This window comes from Pogona vitticeps, chromosome 6 (assembly GCF_051106095.1).
Source record: "Pogona vitticeps strain Pit_001003342236 chromosome 6, PviZW2.1, whole genome shotgun sequence".
NCBI lineage: Eukaryota > Metazoa > Chordata > Lepidosauria > Squamata > Agamidae > Pogona > Pogona vitticeps.
This window is the reverse complement of record NC_135788.1, coordinates 94,981,902-95,009,901: the sequence shown is the minus strand read 5'-3', so window position 1 is coordinate 95,009,901 and position 28,000 is coordinate 94,981,902. Positions and strand designations below refer to the sequence as shown.

Below are 28,000 nucleotides of genomic sequence, written 5' to 3'. Positions count from 1 at the left end.
TTTTGCTTAAAATGTATTTTATTCCTCAGTCAAGGATCCATATTGCACACTGGACATTACAGTTTATCCCCTTATATACAGTTCATACAACTTAAAATAAATAAAGTTACATTAAGCCTACCTCCTCCCCAAATTCTTCTCAACTTGAGCTTATTTTTTGGAGGATGGAGATGGAAGGAGAGCCTGCCGTCTTCTCTGCTTACTGTGTTTCAGGTAACAATATGTATTACGGCATGTAAATAATATTAAACAGGCAGAAAAACAAAATAAAACAAATCAGAATAATTGTGGGATATAAAAATTCTTACAGTAACCCAACCAAAAAGGAACGTTGGAAATGTAGTCTCGTATAATCAAATCAGATAATTTCTTTGCTGAAAAAAGTTAAATGTCCACATTCCCCCAAGTTTCCCCTTTTAGTCTCTTTGGAAAAATGAAACAGAATTATGTCCAGCATCTTTTCCTGTGGAAATTATTTTGTTTTGAAACCTTACATCACACAGGTTCAAAGAGCAGAAACTGAAATTAGTAAAAGTTGCTATCACCATCTTACTTGTGCTTATATTTTCTGTTTCTCTTCTTTAAAAAAGCAGACTCATTTCTTTAAATCTAGAACGTGGGGCCAGTATGTACATTACCTTTTCCTTTTCAACCTCCCACCACACTTATAGGTCTCCCTCAAGTCTGTTCCAATATCTCTCTCTTCCTTGCATAGTTCTATGGGATTTCCATGAAAATTGAAGCTGATTTTCTCTCACAGTGCATAGCCAACTATGCCAGGCAATGCAAAAAAGCGAAACAGAAATGGGGTGTGGGAAGGCCTTGAGGAAACCATCTCCCTAGCCCAGCCCAACAATCCTCTTTTAAAAAGAAAACCTGTAATTCTTCCACCTGAAGATACCCGAATCTTGAAAAATCCACTTTACGTGGTTGTGCTTGACTGTCCTCCTTTTCAAAAAATTGTGTCCCCACATAAAACATGGCTCTGGGTTTTTTTTTTAAAACAAATTTCCCTTTTTATTTTTGTCCAGCTCACACCCAAATAATCTTGCTGCTCCTTGTCTTTCCCTCTATGGTGCTCCTTTCAAACTTATCTGGAATCTCCTCACCATTTTTAACATTGATAGAAGAGGGTTATAAATACTGTAGCATGAATTCTATGCAGGCGTATTCACCTAGCCTGCTCAATGGGCCTTTCTCCCAAGGATGAGTGTAACACTGCAGTCTAAGATTATGATCGTAAGACATAGTCAAGAGTACGCCCCAGACAACTCAGTGGAACCTACTTGTACATAAATACCACTGGGGTCAAGTTGTAGAACTTTGGGTCTGGTACATTCAGGGAGCTTCAAGGATACAATCCACTGGGGAATTCATATGGATCTCACAAAGAACTTCCTGCTATGTTCTTATTCCCTAAAGCAGTGGTCCCCAACCTTGGGCCTCCAGATGTTCTTGGACTACAACTCCCAGAAACCTTCACCACCACCTCTGCTGGCCAGGATTTCTGGGAGTTGAAGTCCAAGAACATCTGGAGCCCCAAGGTTGGGGACCACTGCTCATCCTCTCGAAACAATCTTGTGAAGTGTTGTTGCTTCTTCCTAAATGTCCCCCCCCTGCTTGTTGTTTTTAATTTGTCTAGCTTTTATTATTTTACTTTCTTTATACTTAGTTACAGCAGCTATGATTGACTCTACCAATATTTTTCTAAAGAGGTAATTAGGTTCCTCCGGGCAATAGCATATTTCTTCCATGTAAGTGAAAGGGCATTTTCTGAGAGCTGAAATTAGGATCGTCTGATTGTACAGAGAAAGAGAAAAATTCCCCTCGGGTTTTCTGAGAACTTGTTCAAGGAGTATGTGACAGAAACTGTAGATAGTTTCACATGATCCAGTTTACAAAAAATAAAAAATAAAAAAAAAATCTAATTACACAACTGTCCCACATCTTTTTCTAAAATCAACTTAGTGGCATTCGGTGCTGAACTTTTAACTTGGTTAAAGCAAGGCACTAGAATTAAATCTAGCATTATTTTATTATTTATTTGTTGCATTCATATCATTATCTTTCCTCCAGTGAGATCAAAGAAACGTATGTGGCTCGCTTTCTCCCTATTTTATCCCCATAATCCTGTGAGTGAGGTAAAATTAAGAGAGTGTAACTGGCTTTAGGTCATCCAGGGAACTGGCAGTTTCTTATCTGAACTGCCCAACAGGCTAATAATTATTCTTAATTGAAAACTGCAAGTAACCCTTTCACATGAATACCTGTCCTATAGACTGTCATTTGAAAATGTCACACTGAATTCCATAGCCTAAATGCAGCTGCTAGTTAAATCTACTAAAATAAACCCATAAAACCAGTAAACCTCATTCAATGGGTCTGTCCTAGTTGAGACTAAATACTGCCAGAAATACAAATAAGTGGGTGCTGGACCAAATCAAGCCTGACCTCTCGCTAGAAGCAAAAATGATGCAACTGAGACTGTTGTGCTTTGGGCACATAGTGAAAAGATAAGGATTCCTTTGAGAAAACGTTGTTATGTGCTGTCAAGTCACCTCTGATTTATAGCGACTCTTTGAATAAGCAATCTCCAAAATATCCTGTCCTCAATTACCATGCTCAGCTCTTGTAAACTCAAGCCTGTGGCTTCCTTTTGGGAGTCAATACATCTAATATTTGGTCTTCCTCTTTTCCTGTTGCCTTCTACCTTTCCCAGCATTTTTCTCTTTTCCAGAAAATCCTGCCTTCTCATTATTTGCCCAAATTAAGACAGCTTCAATTTCAACATTTTTGCCTCCAGAAATAATTCAGGCTTAATTTGATAGAGGACCCACTTGGGCAATAATAATGGGGACAGTGAAGGCAGTAGAAAAAGAGGATTACTAAATATGAGATGGATTAACTCGATAAAGGACACCACAGCCTTGGGTTTACAAGAGGAGGATTGTTAATGACAGGATGTTTTGGAGACCAATAATTCATAGGGTGACCATAAGCCACCAGTTACTTAACATTACAAAACAACAGCAGATAGATAGCATTTCCTCAAAAGTTAAGTGTGCATCAGATTGCCTCCTTCTAACACAGAAGAGCTTATGTCTAAGTAAATGTGAAGAGGACTGTACTATATGACACTTGTAATCTCACTGATTTAAGCTGACCAGACTTGCAAGCTACATGGTTTTGACCCAACCAGATTGGTTGGTCAAAGGGAACAAAGATCTCAACCCTCATTTCATTTACCTGGAAGCCAGTTTGAGGTATTTCCATGAAACTAGCATCTAAACAGATACGCATGAAGCACAATCCTAAGCAGGTTTTACAATAAGTCTTGGCAAGTTTCAGTGGGATTTCCTCCGGGGTAAACCTGCTGTGTGGTTAGAGTGACCAGAGGACTGCAGCATCACCCAGCTCACTTTCATGTAGCCAAGCCATTACTATCAACAGGACATACCCTAATTTGGGGGGGGGGGGGTTATGTTTCTTCTCTACACCCTTCTTGTACCATCTAGTCTACTGAAGAATTTGGAGAAGTCAAAAGCTTCCACACTTCTGTGGCATTTTGGCTGAACCTAATAACGGAAATGCCCAGCTATGGATCTGGAGGATAATGGGGGGGGCGGGCAGGGGTTCAATACAGCTACAATTGCTTGGTTACTTTTAAATGTATCTGTCTCAACTAAATAGCTAAGACTTAAATAGAATCGAAGGTTAAAAATGCCATAGCATTGCAGAAGTGTTGAAGACAACAAGTGCTTCCACACACAAACCTGAAAGCTCACGTCCCTCTTGCATACACATGTGTTTTACTAATGGAAGACAGAAAATGAGGTAATTTTAAAAAATCAAATACGTATACTACTGCAGATCAGAGGGAGTATTCAATTGCCCATGCATCTGGCACTATAAATCTCATAATCTTTTATCATTTAGATGCAACATTCAAAACATTGGGAATATGTCTGTGCTAATCAATGTACAGTTACAGGAAGGATGAAAAGGCACATTTAGTACCTTGTATGAAAATACTCTGAAAATAATTCGCGAAGCTGATAAACTGCTATGTTTGTAGAAGGATGAACTAACACAACTCCAGTAATTTCTCATTTGTGATGCAGCTCCACTGCATGCCACAAACACAACTCAGGTGACTGCAAGGTCTGCTCTAATTTGTTTATATGGAGGAGGAACATTGTTTCTGTAATTCCCTTTCAGCCCATGCAGATTTTCTCTCTCCATAGAAATAAACATATGTGCTTCATTTGAAGATCACCGCCAGGATGCTATTAACAGTTGAACTGGGACAGATCTGGGTGATCTTGGGCCAGTCATTCTTTTTGACCTACCTCGCAGGGTTATTGCTGGCAATGTCAGAGGGGAGCTAAATCCACTGCCTTGAGCTCACAACAGGAAAGGATATAAATGCAACAAATAATACATGAGCTTTGACTTTAGGGCTCATTGTGGCCCTTTGGATATACTGGGCTCCCAAATCCCACCAGCTTCAGCCAGAATAGCTAGGGACCAGAGATAATGGGAATTGTAGTCCAGCATCATTTGCAGCCCTGCAAGTTCCTCAGCCTTGATTCGGGCCATAAAAACCATGCTCCCCAGCCCTCAAGGGCCATTTGCCAGTGACTGGCACAGAAAAAGAACTTCACCCATGTGACATGTTCACAGAAAAGCAAGTCACCGAATTGGATTGGATTGTGCGACTCAGCTACCACCCAATAGCTGCTGATACTTTCCTGAGATACAAGGTGAATATTAATAGTATTCAACCAAGATATATGCACACCTCCAGTGCACATTTGCATTTCTTTGTCTTTGTTAGCATAGAGATGTACATAAAATTAAGTGTGCTTAGTATACCTAATGCTCATAATATATGCATTCATATAACATGTAGATGCTCATGTGCAAACATGGGATGAATAGTGAATAAACACCACCATGCCTTCAGAAAGGAACACAGAGAAGCATACTTGTATGTAAACGTTAAGAACTATGAATGAGAAGCTGTAGGTAAGCATTTACACACACACACACACACACACACACACACACACACACACACACACACACACACACACACACCAATAGAGGATGCAACTCACTAGCATCCCTACAGAAATGAATAGGGGGCTCTATAATGGTAATCGGGCATTCTTTTGTAGTTCCCCTTCCTTCCAAAGAGAACTTCTTGGTGGATTGATCCCAGGGTCCTTCATAGTGTGTTGCAAACTAGATGGGGGGGGAGGGGGTAGAGGAACTGGAGAAGAGAGAAATTATTCTTTCCTGTACTGGGAAAACCACCATCCTGTTCCATGCACTCTCTTCTATATACCACTCCCACTTCAAGAAGCCTATTTTATTTGCGGCTTGTCCAACAAATGTTTTGAGAACCGGAGTATTTGTTATTTTATAAAAAGGGGGAGGAAGAAAAAGTAAAATATTCAGCAGACCACTGTGTTTTAAGGCCCTGATCCAGGAAGGCTGGGTATGCATACGGTGAGTGGTGTCCGCAGAGAAAGAAAATACAATCTTGGGGGGGGGGGGGTGAGCAAAGGGATTTTCTCTTCTCTAGCACAAGAGGCATGCATTATTCCTACTGCTAGGTGAAGCTCCTCCCCACCCCCATCCCGCTGCTTTCTCTATAGTCCCCCAGAAGTACTGGCCATCCATGGAAACCTGCTTCAGAATACACACACTTCATTCACCAGACTCTCATAGGAGAATCTGAGGCAAATGAAATGGAAGCTTGGGTTTTTCTCTCCACATTAACAAATTCTTTGTATTATAGGCTTCATTTAAAATATTTCTTCCTTCTGGAACTTACGTTTGTAAAGGTAGAAATCAAAGGGGGAAGGGAAAAAGGTGTCAATATTTGGCCTCTCTCGAATTCCACATTCCTTTGAAAATAATAGTCGGTGGGCAGTTAAGGAGCACCACATACCTCCGCTTTTACGTAAAATTGGCTCCTATTTTGAATACAAAAGTAAGAGTATGGCACTGAGGGGTAGGTTTGTTTTCTCAAAAAGAGAATTAAGCAAATGGAGAAACTTCCCTCTTATTCTTCCTGTTGTCCCTTTCAGGGGAAGCAAAAAAATTCAAACTATATAGTATCCTAATTTTTCTTTTCGTTTCACCCTGATGCATTTCAGTAAAAGAAACTCATCTATTAGGAGGTGAATGTTCAAAATCAGTTACCCAAAGGGGGAGTTTACAGCCAAAACAATGTGGATGTCTTCCCCTTCACAACAAAACACCTAAATCGCACCATGTTCCCTTAAAAAAAAATATCTCATTTTATCTTTTCTTGTTGTTAGTTGCTTTTTTTTTTTTAAAGTGTGGACATATTTCAGTGCTAATTTTTCCTGTAAAATCAAAACAAATGAGGAGCTGTTCAAGTGCCCCAAATGTGTGAAATAGCTACCAAAAATTATGTAAATATTAATTCATAAACACATTTCACTCATGAAGTAAGCACCAGAAGCTGCAGGGGGGCTTCCTCCTTCCATGTAATTGTGTTTGGGATCGCAGCCTTAAATGCTTCTTTTAAATGCTTCTGTATATATTCCAAGTTCAGTTTGCTTTACTGTAACAAATCAGTGTAATTCCAAATGAATTTGAAATCCAAGGTGCCAGTATTTTTCCCTAGTGAAACCTAGGATTTCTGTTAATTCTTAATTTCTCTTCCTTCTTAGTAGGCAGAAAAATGTAATTTTAATAATATATATTTTTAAATGGCAGGGATTTCATTTCAGTCCTAAATATCATGGTAATTTTCCAGACCACAGTCACTTGGGAGTAAAAGCCAGTCAATAAACGGATTATTTCCAAATAAATATGTTTAGACTTTGGGATCTAAGGCCCAATAATATTAGAAGTATTTGCCTTCCAGCAGATGATTTGCACTTTTAAAGAATTGCTCCTCTGTGCAGTCCCCCACTGATTGTGCAGCAGCAGCAGGCCTCCTCAGGAGTAAAGAGTTTGATTTCCCATCCTGTGATCTGATTTTGAAACTGGAAACATACAGAGGCTGACTTGCAAATACGCATTTTCTCTCCCCCTTGGAGTTGGGAAGATTTGGTTTGGATTTGATTTCAGAGAGGCAGGGAAACCTTTGAAGACAAAGAGGAACAACTAATGCAGGAGGAGGAATAAAGAAGAGTTGTTTGCATGGGGGAGGAATGCTTTGTTTCCTCTGGCAAGAGAAAAAGACTCCCTCTTTTCTGCACTCCCTCTTGGAGATCAAATTGTCCATCTGCAATTCATTGCAAATATGCCCCTGGATCCAATTCCCTTCTTTTTCCAGTAAAATTTTACATAAACAGAATGTTACCTTAGGCTACTGAAGTCAGGGTTCTATTAACCAACAACCCCCCTGTAAAAATCCAATCGGTTCAAATAACCCCTTTCTTTTTTGTTGTTGTTTTCTTTTTGTCTTTGGTGCAATTTTTCGGAAAAGTTCACCTCCCTCTCTTTTGCCTCTTTAGTAAACAACGAAATACAAAGATGTTTGCTGGAAATAACTTGTTTGCATTAACCTGCCCCCCCTTTTTTTCAGGATAACAAGATAATTATTTTCTGCACATTTCTCTCCCTCTCTCTTTTCAAGTTCTGCTGTTGGGTATAAAATAGTCACTTTTGTCTTTCTTAATCAGGAAGTGGGTGGAAGGAGGGGGGAGGGAGTGATGCTTTGATGAGTTTAATGTGCAATGGTTGAAAGGCCATTCCATTTCTCTTCCAAATTAAGGAAGAAAGGTGGGGGGGGGAGGGGAGGGGTATGAGTACACTTTTTACTTGGTGAATGGGGGGGGGAGGGAAAAGAGTTAACTTAGAGGAGGGGGAAGGGAAGATTGCTCCAAACTTTCTCATTCCCCTTAACACACCCACCGCTCTTCTAAATTTCTTTGCTTAGTTCAAACCACTCCATGCTAGAAGGAGGGGGAGGGGAGCCTGGGTCTGCCCCCAGCTGCCTTCTTTGTCTTTATATTATGATTAATTCTTCGAACTATCCAGCTCTGACAGTATAAATATTGTACATATATTCAAAACATTGCTTTCTGCGTTAGAAAAATTAAATTAAATTAACAATTCACACCCAATTTAATTCTTCAGGTTCTTTAACTCATGTGCACCCACCAATACTGGAAAAGGTGATATTACTGATTTTCTTTTAAACAGCCCTCCATACTAGAGGTTTTTATCCAGTAGCATTCAAAGATCAACATTTTATGAGTTGGGAATTATTTTAAGAAAACGAAAAATGAGAGCACTTTAAAAAAAGGGGGGGGGGACCGGAAAAAATCTAAATGAATGCCAGAAATTCCAGTTTGAAGGGGGAATGTGGTGTCTTGAGAACCTCTTTTTGTGAGAATTTCCGGAAAAAAAAATACTGGTTTGAGGATCAGGATGTCTTATCCTTGAAAGGCATTTAGGCTACAATCCCATACCCACTTACCTGAGAGTAAGCCTCAGTAAACTCAGAAGGACTTAAGCCCGAACAGAGGTGCATTGCACTGATGCTCTAAAATCAGCCCCATCTGTAGCGATGGAACTTATTTCTTGGCGAGTATGTTTCAAAATCACAAGCTGCTATCAACGGCAAACTGAAATGAAAGGCCACTGAACCCCATAAAGTTACTTCCGGGTAGATACAGAATTATAAAGCCAGATTTCCTTTTCTTAGCTGCATATTCTATTTATACCCCCCACAACACCCGACAACCTGTTGCAAGCAACTCGTCTTAAATCTTCCATCTACACATCCTCTAAGCCGTATCCCCGGAATTTCAGGCTGGGGGGCACGGGGATAGCATTGCTCCCCAGCTGCCAGGTCCAAAGCGGATGCGTTTTGGAGAGGGCGCACGAGTCTTTTACGCACAGGGAAGACGCAGGGCAGAGGTCCCCGTCGGAGCCGACGACCAAGGCGGGCGTACAGGGGAAACTGCCCATGAGCGTGAAAGGGTTCCTGGCAGGCGCTGGGCTAGGGCTGAGCAAGCGTTTGCAAGGCGGGCTGGCCCCTTTTCTGCTCGTCTTCCTGGGCATCTTTGGGGGCCTCCCCCTGGCCTGCCTCTCCCGCTCGGCGCGTCGGCGCTTGGCGTTCCTTTCCAAGTCTCTGCCGCCTTTCAAAGGTTTGTTGGCCAGGCCGAGGAGGCCGGCCTTGGGGGTGGACGAAGTCCCTTTGGCCTGCTCGGCCCGGCGCAACCCTTTCCCGTCCACGTTGAAGCCCTTGGCGTAGCACCACAGCTTGGACTGACGGATGAGCCGGTCGAATTGAGCCTCTCGCCCGGACGCTTCCTGGGCGGCGTCCTCCTCTCTGAGAGGGCATTCCGCCTCAGGTTTGCCCGGCTCACCAAGACGCAGGCCCTCCCTGGAGCTGGAGCTGTGGGAGGCGGCGGCGGCGGCCTTAGCCAAGTCCTCCTCTTCAGAGTCCGGAGCGCGGGGCTCCAAGGGTCCCTTCCTCGGTTGCGGGCTCGGGCTGCTCGCGTCGCCAGGGCCGCCAGGAGGACTCCCCGCCGGAGGACTCCCGGCCTCTTGCTTGACCCGAAGCTCCGGTTCCTCGCGCCGGGGCTCCTTCGGCGCGTTAGGGGGAACGGGCAGGAAACTTTCTAAAGTGGAGGCGCGCAGCGTCCGGGCCCAGAAAAGTAGGTTCGGGTCGGGGCGCAGGCCTTTGGTCCCGCCGGGTAGGGCAGGGGAACAGGCGGGTTGCGGTGGGAGGCGGGGAAGGGCCGCCTGCCTGTACCGGGTGCTCTGCACTGAGTCTCCGCTGCAAAGGGAGCTGCTTTCCGAGCCAGAGGAGCTGCCCTCGTCGCTGCTGCAGGACGAGTCCTCCTCCTCTTCCTCCTCCTCCTCCTCCGAGGAGTCGCTCGAGGTGGCCGGGCTGGAGGCGCCGCTGGAATCCGAGTCGCTGGAGTAGCCGGCCGAGGTGCCTTGGCGCTTGGAGCCGGCGAAGGGCGCCGAGCGACCTTTCTTGCTTAGGCAGCCGCAGGCGGAACGCTTGGGCCGCCCGGCGTCGGGGGCGCGAGGCGGCTGGCCGCCGGCCCCGTTCGCCCTGACCGCGGAGTGTAGGAGCTGCAGGTCGGCGGGGTAAGCGCTGAGCACGCCGGCTAGGAGGTGGCCCCGGACGCTCCGGCTGTAGCTTCGGGCGGGTGGCGCGGCTTTCTTGTATCCTCTGTCCAACGGATCCCGCAAGAGCGCTTCCCGCTTGGCGCAGCCGGCACGAAAGGCTCTGTCGGAGAGTAGCCGAGACCGATTGAACAAGTCCGCGGGCTCCCTCCTCTTGCTCTTGCTCTTCCTTTTCCTCTTCCTGGGGGCCAAGGCCTTGCAGGAGGTGCAGAGGGCCTCCAGGTCCGCCTTGGAGATGAGCGAACATTTGACGGCGCGCATCGGCACGGACTGGATAGCTTTGAGGGTGCGCAGCTCCTTCAGGTCGCACCGGCGGCTCTGGATCTTCAGGCTCTCCATTTTTTTGCTCACGGTGGCCCGGGGGATGTCCTTAAACAGGTCGCTGAAGACCTGGGTGAGAGCGAACATCCGGGTGCCGTTAATCTGCAGGTAACCCAAACTGATGCCGTCGATTTCCTGGTAACCAGCTTGGAACTCTCCATTGTAATCCATGGTGTTGGCGGCGGCGGCGACTGGGAGTATCTCGCCGGTCAGGTCAGGAACATGTTTGTTTGTCTGTTTATTTGAAGAAAGGGGGGCCCTTCATGGCCAGCAGTGGGGGAGCCCAGCCCTTCCCCATCTTCCCCCTACCCCCCATCAACCCCTTGTCGTGGAGTGATGAATTTTCCTTTCAAACGCATCTCGAGAATCCAGAACCGCCTTCTCTCCCCCCCCACTCCTTCCGAGGAGCTTCTTTTCTTCCTCCGCTCTCTTAAAAATCCAGAAAAGGGGGGGGGGCGCAAAAGAGAAAAACGTTGACTTGGCGTAGTCCTTTGCCTTCCTACGGATGCTTTTTGCTCCTGAAAGCGAATCTTTCCCACCAACCTCCTAGGGGCGAGCGTCCGGCCAGGGAAAGGACTTGAAATGACGCCCCCCACCCCACCCCGTGCCTCTCTCCCCTTTTAAAAGCTCCCCTTCTGATCTTTAAAACCAAGCAAAAGCTCCAGGCGAAGAGCTAGAGAAAGAGCGGCGACGCTTCCTCCCAGGCAGTCCCCAAAACGTGGAGGAAGGCGTTTCATCCGCCACAGCGCGCACACCAAAATCTGCATCGTGGCCACCTTCGCCCCCGACTCCGCTTCTTTCTTCAAGACGGACTTGGAAGTACAGTATATTATAGGAAACACCCCACGAAATAATTTTCTCCAGAGTGGAAGCTGATTGGGTATTTTAACCTGGTGATGTCACAAAACCCCCAACATTTAACACACACCCCCGTTCAAAACCCTCACATTAAAAAAACACAAAAAAACAAACCACCACCCTTTCATTTAAGCGTCGGAGCGACACCGTCGAAAACTGTAGAGGAGTTTGTATAAATCCGTTGTGTACCTTCAGAGAAAGGCAAATGCGTGTTGTTGTGTGATTTTTAGATAAATAAGATACGGACTTCTCTGTGTCCTGCCATCCATTTGCTCTCCTTTCTTCTCATCCACGATGTTTGCAGTGTTATTGTTAAAAGTGCTGGGGAGGCAGCAGAGGAGGCACTACTGAATATTTTAATAAACTATATTTTAAAATATTAGAAATATTGTTTCTAATATTTGTCAGTCTATCCTATAGGTATTGTTTTTGAAGTTTTCCTCCGTGCCAGATTGCTTGATAGAATTATGTAATGCTGTAGGTACCGTGGAAAGAACAGAAGGGATAATTTTCTTTTATTTCTGCCCATCTATTTATCTTTTTAGGAATGATTGGGGTGGTGACGTGGCTGGATAATGACCTTTTAAACCTCTGTAAAAAGCCACTGGGCATAAGAATGACACCCATTCATCCTTTCATGAAAGAAAAAGGCTTATTTTTTGGGGTGGTGGTGGGAGTCAGTGTTTTTGCCTTGCAGTAATTGCAGCCTATATAATATAATAATTATTATTTAAGGGACTTTAAAATTACTGTTTCCCTGCAACAATATTTTTCATAAAGCGGCTTAAGTATCTATTTTCTTCCTTTTGTCAACTTTCTGGATTATTTTGCTTCCTACTACTTACATATTCTTGAAGGTTTGTGTTATAAAAAGAAGAGTGTCATAGTTCTAATAATTAAATTAAGTCCTAAGTCAGCCACATTTACCACAGTGGGATTTACTTTGGAGTAGACATCCAAAAGGTTGAGGTGTTGTATAGTCAAAAATGACAGGATCTGAGGAGGACTTGGCTGCTTTCCCAATTTGAAATGGAGGGGAATGGTATCAGGATACAATATATGGATGCTGCAAATTTTATAGAATGTATGATATCATTGTTCAAATCTGTTCAAGTCTAAAATTTACAAATAAAATAGCCAGCATTGAAACCAATCATGTTAATTTGAGAAAAAACAAAGCATATAATTTTTGCTGTTCCCTAGAACTGTGGTAATTGTCGTAAAAACAATAGATTATAAATGTATAACTGTAGTTACAATTAATTCTTCCCCCCCCCGCTCTGTGTGTGTGTGTGTGTGTGTGTGTGTGTGGTTGATTACAAAGGAAATGTTTCTACTCTTAATCACAATATTGCATACATTCTGATAAGTTAAGGTCAGAGTAAAATTTTCCCCATACCACCTTCTCCATTTTGCTACTGTTAGTATCTCCATTGGTGCTGTTTATTCAGCTCTGTTAGGCATCTTAGATGATTTCCTATATTTGGCTAATAAAATTCTCATTAGGGTAAAAAGATCTCTAAACAAAGCTCCTGCTTTTGGTGTTCACTATATTCTTCAAACATCCAAGCCAGAATGCTTTACAGTGGAAGGGAAAATTTGATCTTGTACGTCTTCTAAATAGTCCATTAAAACTTTCCAGTCCTTAAAAATACACATGCACATATGTAGGGACTTTCCTACCAGAAATGTAAAAGTTCAGCATTGTCTAGGAATGCTCCTAGCTTTCATATGTATATGTCATATAAATCCTGCTCAATATGTAAGGTGACAAGTACCACTGATATACAGTTTTGGCATATGATTCTGATTTGCCTCTGTTAAGCCTGCAGAGTTACTGATGTTAAGTGAGATCCTAATTTAGGATGCAGTTCTGTGCATCCTTACCTGTGGGTAAATTTGGATCAGAAAATTCAGTGGGACTTCCTTCTGAACAGGTTGGTATAGGGCTGCTCTGTTAATCCTGAAGAGAAATTCTAGAGTTTTCAGAAGAATTTACTCTCAAGTAAATCTATTGCATGTCAAAACCATTGGGGCTTTAACTAACTATTTGGTCCAGTGGTGAAGATGGTTGGATAGGTCGATCAAATTAATCTTAACTAACACTATGCAGTTAGGCCAGGCAAATGTCATTGGAATGCAGCAGAAGACTTCAAGGTGTCCATTTGCAGTATGGAGTGCCTAGAAGCCTAGCAAAGCACCACAAACTGTTATCACAAATGTTTGTAGTGCATGGTTAACCTCTTGGGTTGTTCCACGCTTGCCCCTGTGTGGGAATGGGTGTTCCAACTTGCCTGCTCTTTTCTGTGCATTCTTTGCTGCACCTGAGAGCGTGGTGTAACTCTTTGCTTCTGCAGCCATTTTTTGGATTAGAGCCATGGGCCACAATCCAGCACAGAGCTGAGCATACCTAGGGTCATTAACTGTTTATCTTGAAGCTAATCTGCTGGTTTGGGGAGAAGCAAAGGATGGAAAAGGTGTTGGTGGGGGGTGGAAATCCTATTTGCTGTAGCTCCTCCCCCAACCCCTCCTCCCTTTCAGTAACTTTTATTCTTACATTAAATTTTTCTTTCTTTCATGGAGAATACTCTGTGGGAAATGATTTTTCTCCCCCTGGGAGGAGAGGCATGTATTGTCCATCAATACATCGGTGTAAAGACCTACAACCCAAGGGGAAGTTCTCCTCCACAAGTTGCGTTCATTATAATTGGGGATGAAAGGGACAGGTTGCACAGAAGACTTTCCCACTGGATTTCGCCTGTTGATTTTGTGTTTATTTCTGACTTGGCAAAAGCTGGCACATTTTTAAAATTTTCATTTCCAGAAATATCTTGAAGTCTACAAATACTGTATGGATTTTGCATGGATTTGCTCCGTTTCTTCTGTTATGCCAACACAATACAACCACTGAGTTCCATGAAACTGTTACACATCTTCCACTATTTTTTAACACTATCAGGGTATCCAATTACTCTTCCTTCCTTCCATTATTATAATTGCATCAACGTCTCTCCTCTACCATTTAATACTTTTCTTATGCTGCTGTCATGCTATTGTTTCTGGGTGTTTTTATATATACATATTCATTTTCTCTGGAAAACTGGTGGTAAATGACAATTCGATTTCCTCTTTGTGGTTTATTTTTAGTTTTCAACAATAGCAAATACATATATGTATATAAATAATAGGATTCTTTTCCTTACACAGAATTGTTATGGGGCTCCGAACATTTTCTGATTTTCTCAATACTACATGTTTGCTATTGTTGAAAACTAAATATAAACCACAAAGGGGAAACAGAATTGTCATTTACCACCAGTTTTCCAAAGAAAATGAAGAAATCTGGTAATATATTCTTTAAGGACAACATAATAATATATATTACCTTTTACATGTTTGTTTTCACACCGTCATAGCCCTTTTCCAGTGTAGAAAAGAACAGGCAGCTTCACACCTCTGTCAGTTTATTCTGTGCCTCGCAACATGTACCATGGAGAGTTTGATGCTTCCTGCTCTAAATGTTCTTGATGTTGTCTGTTACTGGGTGAAGATTATTTGATATATTTATTAATCGTACTATGGTGCTTCTGGCATAAATAAAGAATTTATTTATAACAATATAGTTCTGTCAAATCCCAATCCCTTAAACTAAGCATAACCAACCTCATAGCCATCTCAAATTTTAAAAGCCATAATCATTTTTGAATATGCAAAATATTTGGAAGTGTTTTGTACTGTCCTCATGTAAGCTAGCCAGAAGTGGAGATCTACTTAGAAGGAAAATTTAATAGGTCCAGTGGGAGATGTACAGTCCAGGGACATTTGTGTAAATTTGCAGCCTACGTATGCTTCCATGGGAGAATCCTGTTCTAATCAATGACGTTTGACTTCTAAACAAGTTGGAGGGCTGGTGGGAGAAGAAGCAGGAATACAGGCTTAACATTTTAAAACTCAATCAAGACAATATGAGAGTTACACTGAATTGTTGGCATAGTTCCTTTCAGAGTAGTGCAAAATAATAACAACAGCAATAACAGTAATTGGAAGGGGGGGACTGAGGTGGGACACATACGGTCTGATTTGCATGTATTTCTCATCAATTACGTCAGTGACCCAAAACCTCCTTTGCTTGATGTTTCTATTGCCTTTAAAACACACACACACAAGGAAATCAATGGGAGAAGCCTTTATGCTGTTCACAAAGCTGAAGAATTCAAAACCTTTAATTGCCTAAGGAAATGAGCAGGGTCCCTCCCAACCGAAATAAAGATTTGCCTCTTAACGTAGCCAGCGGTCTTCTCCCGAAACAGAAAAATTATCTCTGTTTCACCAGCTTCTAGCGTTTACTTGTTGCTCTTGTGGCATTTTGAAATAGTCTCCCTGAACAATATTTGGCCTTTTCCATACAGGGTTGAATGAGTGGGGAAGGGTTTGCTTTTTGCAGATGTATAGAGAAGATGTCTTGTGTTGATTGTTTCTACATGAAGCTGGAAGTGTAGGTAACTGAGTCTGCGAGCGAATGAAACGGAGGTGGACCGAAAGGAAGCCGGTTTGCTTGCTCCAGGCACAGTCCCTTGGGAATATCTCCTGCAGAAGCCTGCCTAAAATTCATGTGCTTACACAGCTTCAATTCATTCTACATTGGCTTGCCCAGAAGACTTTCCTAGGAGATACATGCTTATTGTCTTCCATACTCCTGGCTTTCTTGTCTTCCAGTTAAGAAGAAAACATTGGCGGCGGCGGGGTGGGGTGGAGACAACTTTGTAAAGTTCCTATCTTGAACATGTCCTGATAAAAATGCACCTTTCTTCCTTTCCTAATTAGGTGCACTTTCAAATGCAAGCAGTGTGCATTTCTGTACACCATGAGCGCTTCACATCCAAGTGCAAGTTTTACCCCCTAGTAAAAAAAAAAACCCTGACAATCAGCTTGTTTGCTCCGTACAGGTTTAATTCAGCCATTGTGGCATCATTTGAGTTGTCTGTGTGTGCTGCTGTACAACTTGGCAAACTTATTTTTGAAAGGACGGCTCCTTACAGAGGGTGAAATTGGACATGATAGAAGCCAGTCTGAACACTGAAACCCAGATCTGTCTTGCTCACATAGAAAGCAAAGGGACAATAAACTGCAAAAGGGGTGTACAGCAAGAGTTGTGGGGTGCTTCCCTTCTCAGGATGCATTTCTCTGCAAGAGGATACATTCTGGAACAAAAGGGGATCCAGCTGCCCTCTCCCCCCCATCCTTAAAAGTCAGGTCCCTTGTCTCACTTCTGTGTTTTGGGGAGAGATCTGGGTTTTAATACGCAGATCTAACATCCCCCACATCCAGTTTGATTACTGCACAAACAATTTTGGCTACCCTCCCTTGCCATTTTTCATTTCATTCTAAGAGGCTTCAGGAATAAATTTTAAAATGTAGTGTGAGAATGTGTCAGATATGTATTGGGTGTAATATTTGGAAATATTCCTCCCCCCCCCATCTGCCAGAACCTCTTTCTGCTTGCAAGACACTGGGAATTGCAGCTCAAAAATGTAGCTTTTCCCCAAGCTTGTATAGGTTTACAAGCTTCAACCCGAGGAATAAAACCATCACTGCACCTTGCCGAATTTACCCTTGTGCCAAACCCAGGTTTTCCTCTGCGCAGCATGCAAGATAGCCCTTGGGGACCACAGGAGATCTTTTGTTGAACTTACCCTGCTTTCAGATCTACCCCAGGAGAGTGCCATCACCTTCTGTTACCTGCCATTTGTGAGGATGGCTACAAGGATTGCTTTAAAAAGAAAAAAAAATCCAGAGGCTATTAAGAGTCTATGCCTAGCTCTCAAGATCTCTTTGGATGTTTTCTGTAGGTGATGTCAAGAAAAGTTTGAAGGGTGTTTTTTTTGGGGGGGAGGGTGTATGGCATTTTTGAGCAGCTGTAGTGTGCATGCAAGAGATTTGTTTCCTCTGTCATTCAGGCCACACCCAGTAGATAGATTTACAGGTACACCTAGAATTGTAGCATGCTCTTATTTTCATCTATGACTTTTAAAACAGGTCTGAGAGGGCACATTCCGGTAGTGATGAGAAATGAAGCAACGTCTTGTTAATTAATTTTCTTAATAAAGTAAGTCAGATCATCTGCATGATGATCATCCTGCTTTCTTCCAGTAAGCTCAAAAAACCCTGCTGTATAGGGTTTTGTAAAGAAAGAGAGGGGTCACATATATTTGAAACAATGTAAAAGCAATAACCCTTACATTTTAAAAATATTATGAATGGTGACCATAGTCACCTGCGATCTAAGTCCTGTTACAAAACATACAGTCTGGTGATGTAGCAGTGTCTTGTTAAATAATATTAGCTGTGGGTCCGATGGCAATTTTATATATATTTTAATTGTATTTTAATTGCTACATAACTTTATAGTATTTTAAATGCTGTAAGCCGCCCAGAGACCTTTGGGTAGTGTGGGCGGCATATAAATTAATTAATTAATTAAATAAATAAATAAATAAATAAATAAATAAATAAATAAATAAATAAATAAATAAATAAATAAAGCCCACCTCGTCATCTTCTGACAGAGGTAAAATATGGACAGAGGCTTCTAAATTCATAGCTTGGTTCTCCTGACCATTGTGTTACGTATAGCTCTTGAAGGGACGGTGGAGATCAAAACCAGAAAGCAAATTTGTGTTTTGTTGATGCATTCTGTTCTCTTAGCAATTCCTGATCTGCTAAATCTGGATGTAAAAGTGACTTCTCTGAGGATGAGCAAAATGTAAACATTGAAGACTGTTGCATGTGGAAATCTGGGATTTAGTTGTCCTTGAGCTCTGATGTGGATTACTTTAATAGCAGTAGTTCCCAAACTTGGGTAACACAGGTGTTCTTGAACTGCAAGCTCCCAGAAGCCTTCGCCATTAGCTGTGCTGGCTGGGGTTTCTGGGAACCGCAGTCCAAGACCACCTGAATTATCCAAGGCTTGAAACCATTGCTCTACAGCTTTGGGAAAACAGTTGCCAGAAATAGTTAAGAGACTTGGATGATGACTGGGAAGATCCAGGTTCATCCATGAAGTCAGAGAGTGACCTTCAGCCACTTGTGAGGTCTTAGCCTTGTCTGCTTTATAATGCTTTTGAGAAAATAAAATGAAGGATCATAAACGCCCCATTTGAGCTTACTGGAATAAAGCAGGATATAAATGGTGTTAATACATATACTTCCTCCAGCTGTAAAATGAGGACAGTAGTGGTCATACTCATATGATGGTTGTGAGAGTGGAGACAGTCAATATAGTGTTTTTCTAAAACTTACCACGTGGGGCTGCAGCCTTTGAAGACAGACAGTGCCTTTGGACTGGGTGGCTCTGTAATTTCTTGGTGTTTCCAGTTTCTAGACCAGCAGCAAAAGGGCCGCAAGGGCAAACAATGTCCCTGAAGTCCCTGGTACTTGTGAATTTCTGGGTTCCTGGTACACTAACAGGGATTAATCTTGGGGAAGTCCTTTTTTTTTAAGACCACAACTCCCAGATTCCCACAGACAGCACGGCTATGGCTGAGTACAATGTCTAGGTGCTCTGTCATGGAGAATGGAGTAACTGGTTGTTCACAAGGTCATACTATTTGTCCACCTAAGTCTGATATTGATGACTCTGACTGGCAGAAACTTTCCACAGTCTCTGGCAAAATGGGATTTTCCATACCCTGCTGTCTGATTCTTTAAATTGAAGGAAATAGGGATGATGGTCATGGGACTTCCTGTACTTAAAATGTTTGCTTGGCCACTAAGCTCTACTCCACAATTTTCCTTCATGATGGGTCCTTCCTAAATCAGGGGAACAAATATAGTATTTCTGTGTGTAATAGTACAGAAAGTTTCTTACTCTTTACCCATTACAGTGATCGAAAAGTAATTTAGTGTTTTCTTAAAAGTAACTATTTGTATTACTTGTTACTTTTGTATGCTTTCTTCCATGTTGGCTAAGGGATCCCTTGAACAGGAATCCAACAAAAGGTAAGATTTCCAAGCATAGCTTTTTGATACTAAAAAAAAAGTTGGAAGAAAAGCATAATGTTTTCAAAATATATGTGAGAAGTTCGAATTTAAGACTGGAAATTTGCAAATGTATTGTTCGGAAAGTGCTAAAACATGACTTTGATTTTCTGATTCGGTTTTGAGTGGTGAGGGCAAATGCGGGTAAGTAACAAGAAACATAGTTGTTACACTGGTAAAATAACTTTGTTCCACTTGTATGACTTCTGAAATGTGGCAAAGAAGAGGAGAAAAACACATTTAGCCGCTCCCAGTATGTCCATGGATATTCCTTCCTACTGCAAGGTTTTCGTAAAGTGGACAGCATGCAATGCAGTAAACCAGCTCTTCTCTGCCAATATCTATTCTGTCTTGGAGGGTTTCTTTTTAAAATGGGGACTTACTTCAAAGGGCTGCATCATCATTTTTTTTTTTTACACAAAGAAATCTAGGTGCAAAATGTATCTTATCTTGGAATCAGTTGGGAGTCATGATTGCCCCATATCAGGAGGAGGAGGAGAGAATTCCATGAATCCTTATGACAAGAAGTGATGATATGAAGAAATGCAGCAACATTTCCAGACAACTGTATGCATTAGTATTGGGCTGGGTGTCAGGCTGCACTTGAAATGCTGCAACGTGAGAAAAGTTTACACGCACACGAAATGCATCCTATCTTTTGAAGAAGTTCACCTTGAGGCAAGCAGCTGCCTCTAGCCAAACGTGGAGATACGATGTTTAATTTCCATGTGCGCAAAGTTTGGAAGAACATAAATACAGTGTCATTTTCACTTAAATCCACAAATACTGCACTGTGTCTATTTTTTCCCATTTCCCAAACTTTGTGCAAGTTACCTTATAATTAGACACATCTAAGGCAAGAACTGGTAACAATTCTCTGCTAAGATGCCTCTGACCTAAAGTTTCTCACAAAGAATAATTAGGTTTTGAATTACTGTAATTTTCTAGGAGTAAAGAAGTTATACCATTGTGGGCTTATGAAGTGGGGTGTGTGTGTGTTTCATTTCCTAATGTGAACAAAAAAAATTAAGATATATTGGAAAATTGTAGAAGACTCTGACTTTTTAGTGAAGTAATAAACCTGTGTTTGGACTGTATTGCTTGAAATTCCAAGCTTGGAGTCTCAGATGACTAAATCATCTTCACTCCAACACTGCCCACCCCAAAATAAGAACTCGATGTTGAAAACCAGCTGTTATGTGAAGGGTTGTTGTTGTTGTTTGCCTAGCCTTAGTTGTAGCATTTTTCTCTGTTTGTGAAACAGTGTTTTTTTAAAAAAATTAATTATATGAAGACACATTTCATCATGTATCTCACTGCTTACAGTCTGAAGCTGCACATGTCGCTCAAATGTGTGGTTTAAAACAAGATCAGAAGCAGGCTCAAGAAGCCACTAATTAGTTGTGGGTGTTCCTCTCCCCCCCCCCCAATAACTTATAATGTTCCTGCAGTAGATTTCTTTTTCCTTCCACTTTTAGGACTACTTGTTTCAAAGTAAGATATGCATATGTCGTGCCTCAAAAAAAGAAAAAAAAGAGAGAGAGAGATGTCAGGGAGTGTTTTGTAGTTGTTCCATACTGTGGATTTTCTTTTGGGGGGGGGGGGTTTGTACCCAGTACAGTTACTTTTGAAATATACAAATTTCTAGAGGATAAGCATGTTCTTAGGTATCTGCTAAATAACCAAGGGTCTGATGTCACCTTAAAGGAGAGCATATGTATTAAGGCATACACTTTTATGGAGTATAGCCTGCTTGATGAGACACGTGAAGTAGTTCCTGAACTGCCTATTTGTCTTTGTGTGTGTGCGTGTGTGTGCGCGCGCGCGCATGCGTACACACACGTGTGTGTACGTGCGCGCGCGCACACACACACACACACACACACACACACACACACACACACTGGTTGAGGAAGAATATAGAATTCTGAAGGGTTGTTTCTTTGTTCTTTTACAACAGTGTAGTGTGTTTGTCATAATCCCACACTTAAAAGTCAGTGATGGTTTGTTATAACATTTTGAGACAAACTTTGTGAATGTCCCAAATTATTCCCGAAAGCAGAACCTTTCGTGTGATCATACCAGTTCTCCAAAATTTCATCCTCTCACAAATAAGCCATGTGCTAGATGTGATATAGTTGAGGCACAGCTCAAAAACTTTCCACGCTGATATCAGTATTTCATTACAGTATTTATGTTGTGTGCCATTATTATTATTTTTTGCTTGTGGTCTACTGGTTGAGTGAATGAAATCTTGTGTAGTTAAATGTGTATAACTTGAGGTTGAGCAAGTGGTAGCGAAATACCTGCCAGGGTAGAACTCCTGTCTGAAAAAGCAGTTCTGGAAGGCACATTCCACCACTAGTTACGTAGTAAACTGTGCTATCAGTTCTGAAAAGAGGTAAGCAATGCAGATTGGCTGGGCATAACCCCCTGTGAACTTCCACAGGGATATTTTTACGGGATGTGAAGTGCACTAGGATTTCAGCCAGAAATTTTCAGTAATTTTGTACTTTTGTATTGTTCATTGAATATGCTGTGCTTGACAGGCGATGTAGAAATATTTTGAAATAAACGAAATGAATATGTTATTGTAAAGTGCCCTTGTACTTTTGCAAAGTTCATGTTAGCAGAAAAAGAGAAGAAAGAGAGAGGAGGAAAAAGGGAACATGGCTCTGTACAATGAGCCTGCGTCCCACATTTCAACAGTGAGGATTGTGTTTCTAAGAAATCGTTCTGTATTGAGCCGTAGTATAGAATTAACAAGCAAAAAGCTAAATGTGTTCATATAATGCTGCTTCTTCCTTAGGCAGATCAGCTTCCGTTTCTATCTCTCCAGCAGTTAACACTTCTGCTGTAAAATAATACTTGAAATCTAGCCGCTTTTTAAAAAATTGTTCTATCTATATGTGTCTTTGTTACACAGCTTTTGAGTAGCAAGTTACAACTAAGTTACTTATAACAAGTTAATTTTTTATGTACCAATGTTTGAAGTCGCAACTCAGAAGTAACGTAAAAAGTAATAAGGTTACTTTACTGGTGTGACATGAAATATTTTTGAGTTACTTTCCTAGGTTATTTTAATGGGCATTTTTAGGCATATTGGCAGGAATTTTTCACTTTTTTTGCCATTTTCTGAATTATAGGTTACAATGACTTATTTGGAAAAGAATACAACGTATAAAGGAACGAATTGTCTTTTTAAAGGGATCATTCCAAGCTCTGATTTTGTGTGTGTGTGTGTGTGGTTTCAAAGTGGAAATTCATGTTTCTTTTCCTTCATTTTGGTTCTTCTTTCTGTAGTTACTCCGTACTGCATAGGGCTGCCCCTCCCCCAAGTGATAGCAAACCTCCTTTGAAAAGAAAGACTTTCTACATTCCTAAAGAAAAACATTCATGCATCAGTCTTCAAGACAAGGGGGGGGGAATTGTCCCATTTTTCTGCCTTCCTTTGACATTTTTCATATTACACAGTGATTTGTTTCTCTGGTTTAGGGGAGAAAAAAGGCCAGTCTCTGTTTCTTATAGAAAGTAACATTTATTTTTGCAAAGGAAGGTTTGCAGATTATGGAGAATGATGAAAACAGATCTTTTTTTTTCCTTTACAGATCCCTTTTCAGGTGAAAATTCTAATTTGAGGTTAAACTCAAGACAAATGAGAAGGCAAAGGTTAGGAAGAAACATCAGAGGTGTTTTTATTTCATTCAGATCATCATTTTAATTTTAACAAGTTGTCTTTGTTCCTTAGTTGAGTAACAACAGAATTTTAAAGTTGTTCTGATAGTTTTCCCCTTAGATTATGTTCACAGGAGACATCTTGGCTAGACTCCTATCTATACACACTTGGGAGTAAATCAAATTGAAGTCTGTGGGTTTTACTTCTTCATACATTGATATTGGATTACATCATTAGGGCACAATCCTATTCAAAGTTACTCAGAGGTTACTTCCGGTGAACTCAGTAGGGCTTACTCCCATGTAGGTGTCAACAGAATTGCATCCTCAAGATTTTGCTATTTTTCATTTCCCAGACTTTTGCATTAAGGTTTAGAAATTACACTAACATTACATATTACTGTGCATCCTATATACAGTTTCAAATAGCGTTCCTTGCCTTTGTGTACTTTACTAGTAACATTCAAAAATGACACTGATCAAACTAAAACCTATTATTTTCTACCCTCTTACACTTTGGGCAAAAAAACCGTGAGAAAGCTATTCTGTGAAATCTTCTTTTACACAGCTCCTGTTAATTTAGCTGGCATCCTTTCACATCCTTACAAGAATATGGACTACAGCTAGATTTCATTGTGCTTAAAGCAGACCTATTTAATTCAATGCAGTTTGAGTAGACACAACATACCCACTGTGTTTAGAGAAGGTCCATATCAGTGGATATTTTCGAAGTAGGTCTGGGCCCATTTTCCTGTGAAAATTATATCTGTAGTACTATCTTCCATCATAACAGAATGCTTGGACATAAGCTTGCTGACCCAGATCCTGGTGCTACATGCGGGGCTTGGAAAAGTCACTTTGAGCTGCAGTTCATCTCATGTTGACTCAGGGCTTCTGGGAGATGTAGTCTCACCCGCAAAAAAGGAATATTTCCAAACTCTGTTGAAAATGCCCTTCCTTTCAAACTTAACACTTTCATGTCAGGTTGGGTTGGAAAAATCATGTACAAATACTGTATGTTGATCCATCACAAAAAATATTCTTTTCATTTTATATGATAGTTTCCCCCCATCCCATTCTTCTTTCAGGATGGAGTTTGGAGCTTTCTATTTCTTTCTCCAGTTGTTGGAAGTTATGTGGATGATTTCTTTTTTATGTGGTTCTTTTCTTACATATTTTGGGGCATCAGAAAACTTGGTAATTTTTTAAATACGTAAATGAAATGCTCTAAATCAGGAAAGAAATAAGCATGTCTTTGGGAAGTTACAGTAGACTGAGGACTGCAGAATAAAGGCACCAAACATTTTAAAAAGCAAACAGTTGTGCTAATGTTAGAAAATTGGTTTTCCAGCATTTGGGACAGTGTCACAATGATTTAAAATGGTATATTTTAACAGAAAAGTTGCGCACGCGCGTGCGCGCACACACATACACACACACAATGGATCTTGCTTTGTTATGTACTGGAATGTAAATATCTCACATAATATGGACCTATAATTTTTTTTCTTACAGTTTTACTGGTTAAATTTTAAAAAAGCATGCAGGAATGAAGCTGAGTCCTCAAAGTGTCAAAAAAAACAAATGATCATTTAAAAATGAATGATGCTATAATGTGGAAATTGAGAGCAAAAAATTTATATTAGCAGCTGGGGGAATGTCTCTGCATAGTAAGTATGTCACTCCTAATTGTTAGATTTTTCTTTAAAATACATTTTTAAAACAATGATCTTTTAGGCTGTTTTAAGAATTACCTGTTCAAAATAACCTCTCAGTTCAATTTACTGAGAGAGGTTTTTTTACATGATGTTATGCCCAGTGAAACAACCTGATAACCTTCTCTAGCTTGTGTGTACTCATTTAGTATGCTTGTTCTTTGCATTTTTATTAACAATAAAACACATAATTTTCTTTAAAATTACTAGCAAAGCTTTTAAAGAACTGCAAGTATTGAAAAGGTACATTTTTCTGGCCAGGATTTCATCTCCTTGCAATCTGCTAAAGGAATGCCCCCCCTCCTGTATTTCTAATGCTGGTTTTGATTGACAAGTTTGCTATAAGCTTGAATGGATTTTCCCATTTCTCTGTCTTCTTTAAGTCCCAATATAGAATCCATTGCCTATTGACCTGTGATGGCTATACATTGACCCCCACTGCCTCCAGAGTGACCCTTCGACCTCCAGAGCACTTGAGTGGAGTTCCTGTGTGCCGTGGAAGACTTTATGGAGTTTGGGGTAGTAAAAATAAGAAGGAACAAGTCAAGGAAGGACAGGAGTGGGGTAGAGTGAGGTTTGGTAGCATGGGCTGGATAGGCAGGACAAGGAATGTCTATTTTTTCCTAATCGATTTCTTTGTACCTGGCTGGGAGGATGCTAAGGGAGAGCTGACATATAAACCTCTCCAGGGTAATGTTGTGGATAGAGTGACAGAATAGGACTCCAGAGACCTAGGGCTTGAATCCCTCCTTGGCTATGGAAATTCTTGGAAGGGGTGGAACTGATAAAAACCACTCCTTAAATATCTATCTTACCTTGAAATCCCTGTTAGGGTTGCCATCGGTCAGTTCCAGCCTGACAGCAAATAAGGTTTATAGCTGACAATCTGCGCTACCTGTGTGCCCAATGGTAAGGCTGGCTCTGTACATTGTGATTATTCTGACCATAGATGTTCAATGCTTAGAGGTCCAGATCATTGCTATCTTTTTTAAAAAAAAGAATTACAGTTAATGTGTATTGTATTTAATTCACATCCCTTGTGGACTGGACTGGCTCTGAGGGCAGTTGCCTCAGGTGGGAGAACTGATTATTTCAAACAAACAAACAAACAAACAAACAACCAAACAAACAACCAACCAACCAAACAAACAAACAAACAAACATGTTTCTGAGGGGGTCCTTGGAGCCACAGCACGGCAGGAAGGTTGGCCAAAAATGGCATAGCAAGCCCTCCCGTAATTCCATGGTTTCAAGGGCTCTCAGAGAGCAAGCATTTTTAAAATAGCTGGTAGGGTCATGGAAGCCGCAAAAGGGGGGGGGGTCCTGGTTAACAGCTGCTCCCCCTTCTCCCCATCTTCTTGAGGGCATCAGGTAGGGAGCTACTGCATTCCCTACCACTTTCCTCCCTTCTCCCCTCCCTCTATGCCAGTGTTGGCATGCACAATGAAGGGGTGTGTGTGAGTGGACAGCAGTGGTCCTGCGCAGGCTGAGTGGGTGGTTCACTTCAGTCCCAGCTGGTGAGAGAGCTTGCACTGCTCTGATTCTTGAGGTTATAGATAGAAATAACATAGATGAGCAATCGTGCTGATGGGGAAGGGCTCCGGCCTCTTGCTTCATGTGATTGCCTAAAGCTCTTTTGCAACATGGTCTGCTTGTTTATTTCATTTAGATATTGGCTTTCCTCTAAGGGGCTCAATACAACATATATATTCTTCCAGGTTCTCCCATTTTTAATCCTCACAAGGACCCTGTTAGGTAGGCCAGGCTGAAAAATAGTGACGGAACCAAGGCCACTCACTGAGTTCCATGGCTAAATAGGGATTTGAACCTGCATCTCTCCCACCTGGTGCTAGAGTACACCCAGTGAATCAGTGGGCTTTAGAAGTCATCAGCAGGGCTGTTCAGTAAGAGAGTAGTTCAAAGTCCTGCTTTTTGCACATGTAGACTACGCCTATGTGTAGGCGCACACATAGGTTGGTTCTGCTATTCAACCCACAACAGGCTTTCAAGGTGGTTTATAATAACCTTATACGTGAACATCACAAAAAGTTAAAAATCAATATTTGCTATCCCATATTTAGTAATAGATCACAGAATCCATTTATAAAACTTCTTCCCTATCCCTTATGTCTGAGGAAGGGGAACTTCCACAAAAGCTCAGATTTGAAAATATAAAAGTTAGTCTTTAAGATGCCACCATGTTTTTGACCTTCTTTACCTTTTACTTTTGTTTTCATCTATAATGCTTGCACAGACTAACAGGGCTGCCCCTTCAACAACTCCCTGTCTTGAGTTTCATAGTTCTTTCAGTCTGCAGCAATGCTTTTTGGCTGATGAGAATACTAGCCATTGATTGATTGATTGATTGACTGACTGACTGACTGACTGACTTGTTTTACATATTTTAGACTTGCTTTTCAGGCCAGGAGTTGTGTAGAATCACAAACGGTAAATAAAATATTATGAAAGCGCATGTTACAACAGGGAAATAATATTATGAAACCCTTAAACTGCACCTGTTACTGTACCAGGTTTAAAAGTATAAATTTAAAAGGAGGAGCTCTAAACCACAAGCATTTGAATAGAATGGATTTGATTACAACAAAAGTTATGATTCACAGGGTTGTGGAGAGAGGGGGACAAAGTAATTTATAGGGTAGGGATGGGCAACCTGGAATAGATGATGATTGAGAGTGTTGTTTGAGAAGAAATGTGTTGAACACACTTCAAAATGTGTTGAAGGGCTATTCTAGGGAGTGCCAGATACCCAGTGTTGTGTAGTGATTTAGAGTGCTGGACTAGGACTGAGGAAGCATGGGTTTGAATCTCTGCTCAGCCATGGAAGCTTACTGGGAGTGTGGAACTGGTAAAACAATGTCATAAATATCTCAGTTACCTTTAAAGTCCTATTTGGGTTGCTATAAGTTGGTTCTGACTTGACAGCATATGACAGCAAACAATCTAGGGAGTAGAATTAGGTGGAACACTGGGTAGAAATTTCCAGCAATGGCCTGGCTCCAAAGAACTTCACCACCTGTATCACAGAATTTGAGCACACCAAAGAGCTTGGATATCCCCTTCCCATGTTGCAAAATATACTGGTTTTGCATGCCTTCTCTGTTTTTTGGAAGTGGCCAAATGTGCTACATCAGGGTGAGAAACCATCGATCTGAACCCACCTTGCTCATGTGAAACCTGTTGTTCAATGTGCAGCTAGTTGTTATTATGTTTTGTGGATTTATTTAAAGTGTTATTTT

At 41.4% G+C, this 28,000-nt stretch overlaps 1 protein-coding gene across 1 annotated transcript; it reads right to left on the bottom strand.

The window, feature by feature from the left end:
• EPOP (elongin BC and polycomb repressive complex 2 associated protein) lies at nucleotides 1-28,000 on the bottom strand. The gene has a single exon (XM_020785646.3). It carries the CDS (start codon nucleotides 10,627-10,629, stop codon nucleotides 8,770-8,772), a length of 1,860 nt encoding a protein of 619 aa, XP_020641305.3. The 5' UTR covers nucleotides 10,630-28,000; the 3' UTR covers nucleotides 1-8,769.